This window comes from Nicotiana tomentosiformis, chromosome 3 (genome assembly GCF_000390325.3).
Source record: "Nicotiana tomentosiformis chromosome 3, ASM39032v3, whole genome shotgun sequence".
NCBI classification, from domain to species: domain Eukaryota; kingdom Viridiplantae; phylum Streptophyta; class Magnoliopsida; order Solanales; family Solanaceae; genus Nicotiana; species Nicotiana tomentosiformis.
The window spans coordinates 61,134,686-61,144,424 of record NC_090814.1 but is presented as its reverse complement, the minus strand read 5'-3'; the positions used below and the strand labels follow the sequence as shown (position 1 = coordinate 61,144,424).

Below are 9,739 nucleotides of genomic sequence, written 5' to 3'. Positions count from 1 at the left end.
ATCCAGACAAAAGAAAGCAAGTTATTTTGTCTCTCAACATTTTTTAACTAAGAAATCTTCGACGGAGACTCTTAGCACTAGACCAAAGTCACGTGGGGCTTCTTTTGTATCACATTATTATATTTATTTTATGAATGAAATTTAAGGGCCTTTTAATATATTTTGGCTTTAGGCCACAAAATTCGTTGAGCCATCCATGTCGGTAGTTATTGGGTCTCGCTGGATACCCGAGAACTTCTGGTGATGACTGACAAGTGGCGTGAACGAGGGAATCTAAGTTTTGTTCTATGGGGGCGTAAAGAAAGAAGTAATTTGGGGCTTTTTGAAGGAGGGGTTTAATCAAAAGAAAAAGAGGGTCGGGGTGTTGTGTACCTAAAGTAAAAGAGCAAACAATAAGAGGTCGTTTGGTAGCCGATTAGAGAGGAGTTTTATCCATGTATTAAAATTAGGATAACTTTATACACTATTTGATTAAAAGAAGGGGAAAAAATGATCTCCACATAGAAGCTATCATAAGTTATACAATGTTTGATTATTTTTTTCTCTTTTTCACATAAAATGTAGCATTGCTAATATAATGTTTGGTTCATATTTTTCTTTTCCGCATAGCTAATACATGTATAAGTTATGAGGGAATTTATATATTATTTATGCAGAGTAGAATAACTTACATGTATTTGTAATACTTGTTTTAAAATACAAAATGACAAGAATACCCTTTATTCAAACTTGTATTTTTTTTATTTAAAAATATATATTTAAACTATGCTAACAGTTTTAATAAAATAAAGTAAGCTAATAATAAATAACACTCACATTACATTTATATTACTAATCCTTATATAACTACTGCATAACTAATCACCGCATAACTAATCCATGCATAACTAATCCTAACAAAACTCAACCTTGCATAACACATACATAACTAATACCTGCATAACTAATACATATATAACTAATACCTGCATAACTCTAACCGACAACCAAACGACCCCTATGAATAAAACAATCTGGGATGCAGATAGTGGTTATGCTAAAAATCGAAAAACCTTAAGGAGAGGTAGTCAACAATCGAACCAGGGACATCTAGGGCTGTTCAAAACCGAACCGAAGCCGTTAACCGAACCGAACTGATAGCTTATTGGCTTATTGGTATCGGATTATCGGGTTAATAAATGGTGAATGGATTGAGATTTTATAATTAACGGCTTAACGGTTTGGGGGCAGTTTACTCAATTTTCTTATTGGGTAAACCATTAACCTGTTAAGAATTTTTATATTTATACTTTTACCCCTATGTATATAAAGTACTACTGAGAAGTCGCCAGTCACCAGAGCTTAGAAAATCTTTCAGCAGTTCTGCAACTTAACTTAGATGCCTTCTGCAACGAAAATGTCATCTAAGTTACTTAGTTTCCACTTAGATGCCTTAGAAGTTACGTTCCAACAGATTCAAACTATGTACTTGCAGCAGATTCAGACTATGTTGCCTTAGATGGCATTTGGACTAAGTAACTTAGATACCTTTATAATAACCAAATGAAAAATAAGTGAAAACTAATAAGAAGTTAGAAGTGCATCTGTATTTTGTGCAGTAGTGATAGAATTATTTTTTTCATAGCAAAATTTTACCAGCTATATAATACAATTGTTTAATCAATACTTTCCAGAAAATATGCATGAAAATTAAGACAGTGCAAACACAATTTCAAGATAGAATCAAAGAAGATATCAACACAACATCTCAAGATAGAACTAGAGAAAGAGATCTATGATAATGGTCAGAACTGGAAGTAATTTGTAGATCCTAGATGGAATTGATTTGAAACCGTTTGGTATTGATCGAATGATTGTTCAAAAAATTTCTATTTGACTTAGCCGATAAACCGCCCGATAATCGTTAATCCGATACCAATCCTCCTGTTGTCTCATTGGATGGCTAGCAGATTACTATATTTATAATCCGATAACCGATAAGCCGAACCGTTAAGCATAATTATCCGCCCGATAAGCACCCCTAGGTACATCCCATACAAAAGCTATGCTAAACAATAGATTCGACCCGTACCTCCAATCAACTTTTGTGTATCGAGATGCCTAATTAATATAAACTCACTTTTCAAGGTGTGTATATATATATATATATATATATATATATATATATATATAAGTACAAAAGCTGTCGATGTCTTTTTATATATAACGGGGTAACTCAGGTGTATAAATGAAACCGACAAACCGCACCAACCCGATAATCCGAGTCAAACCGAGAACAAAAACCCGACTATGGTTTGGTGTTGGAAAAAAAAACCCGACCATATTTGGTTTGGTTTGGTTTTAACTAAAAAAAATCAAACCGAAACCAAACCAACCCGACATTATATGTATAGAAGTTTTAAATATATTTAATACATAAACATATTTATGGTAGTGTAGTTTATAAATATTTTTTAAGCTTTTTCATAGTTTTATCTTTTAACGTATTATTTCAAGCTTGAGCTTATAATTTTTGGATGCTCCAATAAATTTTATAGTCCATAAATATTAGTAACTCAAATAAATCCTAAACCAAAATCAAATCAATACTAATGCTAATTAAAGACAATCAATTCAATTGTACTATGCATGAAAATAGTGTTGGATATCTATTTTTTAGTTTTTCCATGGTTTAGATAAAATGTATAACTTATTTTTCTTTTAGTGGTTAGTCATGTAAATAATACTACTTATTAGTCATAATTTTAAATTATGTTTGTTTTTATTATGGCTTATTAATAATATTTATTTTATGCGATTTTACTATCTTTATTATTGAATATTTTAGTACAATGCCATGACTCATCTCATATTTATGTTATTTTATTGAAAAATACCTTATATAGTTCTGTCTTACTATGATTAAAGAAATATTTGGAGCACAAATTTTACGTTTTGTGCTATAAAGACTTTATGAAAAAAAAACGAAAAATCCTAGATTAAAAATTCCGACTTTTATTGATTTAGTTTGGTATTTAGATTTAATAACTCGATACAATTGATTTGATTTGGTAATTAGAATATCCGAACGAACCAGACTCATGTACCCCTACATAATAATGTTACTTTAGAAAGAATATGAACACAACTTGTAACTAGTAGGACCCCCAAAAGAGGAAAAAGTTCAAAAGACAGAATAAATATAATACAATCGGGAGCAATATTGATAAACTCATAACACATAAATAATTCAGGGCTTGCAGATACCTTAGGTGAAATCTACAATTTTTATGCCCTTATTAAAACTATACAAACGCGCGTGACCCGCAAAACCCAATAAAACATGGGACAGATCGGGCAACACAAGCATAACTAACTAGCTAGGTGCTAAAATGTTTATAAAACTATATAGTATATATTACATATAAATAGGCAAACTTATACTATCTTTTAATTCACTATGATTCTACTAGGAAGGAGAACTGGTGGTATATGCACTTCTTGGAAACTACTCTCGCAAGTCACAAGTTTCACTACAGAACGAGCACTTAGGCTATACCTTTCTTGAGCTTCCATAAATCCCTTGCTAAGAACATGTTGAATCCAATCTTCTACTTTCTTGCTATCTGTTAAACATGCTGCTGCCAGAATTTGTTCCAATACTTTCGTGTCCATCTCTAGCAAACATTCTGGACTTACAATTCTGTGGAACCATAGTCTGATCTCTTTCAACAGCTTCTCAGCCAGTGAGTCGAAATCAAATGGCCTGAAAATCACCGTCTCATCAAATTGTGCAAATAATTCTTTCAACCATGAGTCGCATCCTGAATCTCCATTAAATGTGTCATAATTTTCACTCTCTTCAGCTGGAAGATTCAAATCTAGGCATGTATTTGACGCCTTGTGTGCTCGTTTGGCTATCTCCGAGCTTCCACATTGCTGATCTACACGTTCGCTTGAACCAGCAAGCTTTCTTTTATTCACAGTAAGCTTTCTAGTTGTTACTAATGTACTTGATTTGGGACTTTTGACATCATCTGCAAGATCAAATGCTATTAGCATCTGGATTTGCAATCCTTTAGCTGCCAATATATCTTCCTCACTATAGTCATGAGATGTCTCTTTGGTAGAATGAAGAGTTGTTTCTTCATCTAATCTTGATGATGTTGTCACAAAGATTGCATTAGCTATGCTAACTTGTCTACCATGAGAATCAGAAAATCGACCCGTCTTAACAGCCTGGGACAAGCTTTTCTGAACGAGTAAGTCAGCTTTATCGACATTTTCAAGGAGAACAACAGATAAGGGGTTGTTCCTCAATTTATCAGAAACATAATCAACAACATGCTTCCCTCTGAATTTCACATCATATCTGTTCAATACCTGGAGATCAAACAACCCGACTTCGTCCTGGAGACTTAGATCCACAGAGATTAGGTTGTTTGTGCTTCCATATAGAATCTCCGCCAATGCAATCACAACTTTCTTCTTACCCATCTTATCAGGTCCAAGGAAATTGAGCCATATGTCCCCACGATGTATGCAATGGCTTCTTTCGTTTCTACTTCTGCACCGAGCTATTGTTTGGCTAATAGCATTTACAGCTTCCTCTTGCCATTCGACCTTTTCCATAAGAGCTGCGTATAGCATCTTGAAATTTTTTGGATCCAATTGCTTGTGGAGACACTGAAGAGAATTAGAAGATGGCGATAGTGGGGACCGGTTAAAGAAACTCCCCGAGACCACCTCAGCACTTGCAGATACATCGGATGATATATGATGTGCTTGATTGATGCTACTCGGAATTGTCAGCTGCTCTTGTTCTTTGCCTGGAGAAGTAGAGGCCACACACAAACCTAAATCTGTTGTCACTGAAGTTACAGAGGCTGGAGAGTTGAGGCCACCCTCATCGACACTTTTTGAAGGCGTTTCACTAAACTTGGAGAGAAATTTATCATTGCCGGTCTCTGATATCATACCTAAAGGACTGCTTTCATTTGATGAAGACATTGTTAACATGCTGGAATTCATATTCTTCCTGCCAGTTTCTGCTGAAGATGCATTTGTGTGGCCGCTTTTGTGGTCGTTGATGCCTTCTTTTTGGTCTTGATCAACAACTTGAAAGCCTACAACAGATGGAACTTGAGAACCCAACGGAAAACTGCTAGTCTTGGGTAATGGTTGATTGTAATGTAAACGCTGACAGAGATTGTCCCATTTTCTCTGCAAACCAGCAACTTTAGCACCAAATACCATTTTATCATCTTTGGCCTGCACTGAAGATATATAAAAAAGTTATTACATGATTAGACCGGAACATTGTGAAGATTGCCGTAAGGTGTATTTGGTACAAAAGCTATTTTTCAAGAAAATTTGTTACATGAGAAGGTTATTTTCTGGTGTTTGGTTACCCAAGAACATGTTTTCCGTCAAAGAGGGAAATGACTTTTCAACTTGGAGGTGGAAGTCCTTTTTCTTACAACTACTTAATTTTTTAATTTTTTTTATAACTAACAATATTATTACCAAAATTGAGCGTGATGTACAGAGGATAATACAACTATTTTAACTTTTAGTTTCATATTACTTGCTCTAATTGACACTTAAATTTTATTATTGATCTTTATAACTCAATATTTCATCAGAACACTCTTTAACAAAACAAACTCCGATATACTAATATTATTATTAAACTTTATTATGCACTTTTTCCAGATTTTTTTTTTACTCACCGACCTAACATGGAAAATATTTATCATAGAAAATGATTTCGGCACACCAAACACACTCGCGGTTAAGTAATTCTGAAATCTCTAGGCACACAGTTCATATATAACTCCAGATCAGTTGAAGCGTCGAAGAGAAAACTGCTGAACCTAAACAAAAGGAATAGAAGGTTCATGAAAACTGTTATCTATACATTTTTGTATGTGCATATGTATACATAGTTTGAGCTAAAAATAACAAGTTCAGTTGAACGAATCCGAGAGCCTTATTTGTATAATATTGTGCTAGTACTAGAAAAATAGAGAAGTTGACTAGTAGAATTGAGAGAAACACAGACCTTCATAGAGTGGAGTTGATCAGTCATTTGCAACCAAGAAGGCAGACTTGATTGGCAGTGATCTGCAACTGAAACACTGCTAAATCCATTCTTTGAGAGTGTGTTTATCTCTTGTTTGCATTTCTCATTGCAGAGGTGACAGCGGGATGCACTCTGGTATGAGCAGCTAATTAACGGGCTTTTAATATCATGATCAGCAGCTGCTGCTGAAAAGAATCCTCCAAACGGCACAAAAGATTCCATCAAGCTGTGAAGCCAAATGGGAACTTTTAATGAACAACTTAATTTCTCACATAAACTATTTCTGTCTCTCCTTTAAAGTAATTTTCAATTTTCACCTACACTATTTTCATGAATAGAAGCTTCATCTTTTTTTCTGAATTTTGAATTAATATTCACAAATTTCCGGCTTCAACCTTAGAATTTGTTAGCTTCAATAAAAATATCCTCAATTATTAACCAAACTGGACAATCTAACTTCCTTAACAACTTGTTTGGATGGTTGTTACCTATCATATTGCATTGTGTTGTTACTTTAAATACAATGTTTGTTTTGATTGCTACTTTAATCTTATTGTACCGTATCGTTAAATTCAAAAGTGTCACTTTATGAAACGACAGATTTGGTGTGGTGGCGTCGTTTCTTTGCTTTTTTCCTCGCATCTTGCCCTTCTTTATTATTAAATAATCATATTTTATTCTTTATCCTACTTTTTTGTATAATAATTCAACTCCGTATCCTATTTTTTCTTAGTAATGTTGCAAGTTTATTCTTCATATTGTTAGTGTGACATCGTGAAACGACGGCAAACGATACAATCTATCCAAACATTGTATTCATCAAACAATACAATACATTATAGTACAATACAATACGATACATTATGAAACGACATGTAACAACAATCCAAACAAGCTGTAACTAAAACTATTAGTAACTCTTTATTCTTTCATTTAACATATCAACCTATTAATAACACTAAATAATTTGTCTTTTAAAGGATTCATTAAAACTATCTCTGATGTTCGAGCCGCGGAAGTAGACATTAATGTTTACTTTAGGGTAGACTCTTGGGGTGCGGCCCTTCCCCGGAGCCTGTGTTAACGCGGAATGCTTTGTATGTCGGACTGTCCTTTTTTTTAAAATTAAAAGTTGTCCAAATGTCTCACATTTCTGCTTGGACTTATAGGTCCTGCATTCGAATCGTGGAAGCAACCACTAATACTTGTATTAGGGTAGACTGTCTACCTCACACCCCTTAGGGTGTGGCCCTTTCCCAAACCCTGCATTAATGCGAGATGCTTTATGCACCGGGGTGCCTTTTTAAAAACTAAAAGTTGTCCAAAAGTCTCACATGTCTACTTGGACTAGTCCTTCACTAGTATCGGACAAGAAAATGCAAACAAACTACACCACAGATAAAAACAACAGAATCAAAAAGCTAAGATATGCTGCGTGCATATCTAAAGTACATTATACTCAGTTCCACTTCATGGTAACAATAATTACTAAAGAAACCAAGTGAAATAATTTAACAATCTGAATATCTACTGGAAAGAGTTTTCAGCTTACCTGGATCTGGGAAATGATTCTTCCTTTGGAGGCCCTGAAGAAGTGATTGCCAAAATTTGCAAGTCCCAATCTTTCTCTATGTAAGGAAATCTATTCAAAACTTTCAAATATATCTCATACCTCTCCACCCACCCAATCAACCATAACTTGCCATGATAAATCTCTAATAAACTTATCAATTTGCTAACTATATACCTGCAAGAATCAATAGAAGTATCATCTCTTGCTAAAACTTTTAAATCTCCATAATTTACTACGAGACCAGACCCTATACTATGCATCACTATAGTTCCAATTTCCTCAAACTTCAACTTCACTAATTCCTCATTACATTCACCTGTAACAAACCTCAATATCTCATTCTCAATAGAAATCACACTCAATCCACATACCTCAAGGGGAAGAATTCCTCCTCCTTTTTTCATCTCTACCATTTCCAAGAAACTGTTCATAGAACCATGTGCAAAAGTACCAAGAAGCAGTGGATTGTTTCCTCTATTCTTGATAAAAACCTCCCCAATTCTCCTGCAATCATCTTCTCCCCCACTAAAACTCAAGAAAGGGAAGCTAAAATTACGGTTATACGAATCCGTTTGACTGCTTAAATTACACATAAACAAGGGTGGTGTTCTGAATCTTGAATATCTGAAGAGTTGATGAACAGGCCTAAGAATAGCAAGCTTAATATCACAACTCCTAAAACCAGCTTCACCAAATACTCTGCTCACAACAGGATCATCAAGTACAGAAATGATGAGATTCCGCAGCTCAACTTTAACTACTGGAACTGAAGAACAAGAAGCTGACTGATTCTGCTGTTGCAGTTGCAGTTGCTGATAGAAATTGAAATTCTCCGGCTGTCGTCTTTGGTTCGCTTGAGACCGCTTTATGGCAGCCATGAGAGAATTCGAAACAGGTGGATCGTCGATCTTGTTAGGCGACGAAGGTAACCGGTCCATTGACACCCCTAAACAGAGTTCTAGAGCTTTGAATTGGACGCGTACAGAGTACGCATGGTTACGTGTACGCGAACACGCCTCACGTAAACATGAAGAAGGAAGAGATAATAAGGAAGATATGAAATGAAGAGATGTAGTTTGAGTGTGGCCGCGACGAGCTGCTACGGCCACAGCATCGTCGAGGGTTACGGCTGCTTCTTGTGTCAAGCATTGCTTGGCACTACTAACTGGCGTTGGCATCTCCGGAAGATTAAAATACAAAGTCCTTTGTTGTTGTTGTTGTAGGGGTAAACGTGAACACAAAGTACGGAATTCTTGAAATGTCACTTAGTAGTATCAAGAAAACATAAAATATAGGAGTAAAAGCTACTAGCACAAAAGAGCTGACAACAAAGTACTAACAATATATATATATATATATATATATATATATATATATATATAAAATGTTATTTGCTTCTGAAATATCTCATGTTGGTATTAGTACAAGTACGGAGTAGTTAGTTATATTAATATTAAATACTATAAGAAAGAAAGAAAGAAGGAAGGAAGGAAAGTTGAGAAATATGGTGGCAGAACCTGTTAATAGAAACATCAAGTGTATCCATCACATGGGGGTATTCTTGTGTTATTTATGGGTAGGAGAGGAAGGAAAGAGAGGTCCTAGGAGGGAGATGGTGGGGTTAAATGTTTGTTTGTTGATGGTGCTTCACACTGTTAGTGGCTGCTGTTGGTGTTGGTGGTGGGGAGACTTGTGATGGTTATACCAGTAGGGGACCATTTTTTTAGACACAACACAAGGCAAGTGTAGGCGGTAACTGAGTATACTATTCCCAATTTGCGTGATATTCTTTCCTTTTTTGTCAATACCTTCTAAAATTATTGTCACAAAAATATCTATATATATATATATATATATATATCTTGTTTTATACCACAAACTTCAATAATCATTAGTAATATTTTTTTTAAAACTTAGTGTTCAATCAAACACTATCACATAAATAGTACATTTGAAATCTTTGTGAACTTATTATATTTATTACTTATAATTCTTGTTACTAGGGTACCAATATATACTCAGTGTATCATGAGTCATGACAGTGAGAGAGAGATGCTGAGTCCACTCATTAAGTAATGGGCCAAATAGGACTCTAACGTCAC

At 34.8% G+C, this 9,739-nt stretch overlaps 1 protein-coding gene across 1 annotated transcript; it reads right to left on the bottom strand.

Moving 5' to 3' along the window:
- Nucleotides 1-3,180: 3,180 nt before the first annotated feature.
- Nucleotides 3,181-9,248, bottom strand: LOC104102516 (protein SMAX1-LIKE 8-like). The gene is made up of 3 exons (XM_009610235.4): nt 7,617-9,248; nt 6,044-6,290; nt 3,181-5,250 (listed from the first exon to the last, which is right to left on the bottom strand). The coding sequence occupies exons 1-3, from the start codon at nt 8,813-8,815 to the stop codon at nt 3,430-3,432; spliced, it is 3,267 nt and encodes a 1,088-aa protein (XP_009608530.1). The 5' UTR covers nt 8,816-9,248; the 3' UTR covers nt 3,181-3,429.
- Nucleotides 9,249-9,739: the final 491 nt, after the last annotated feature.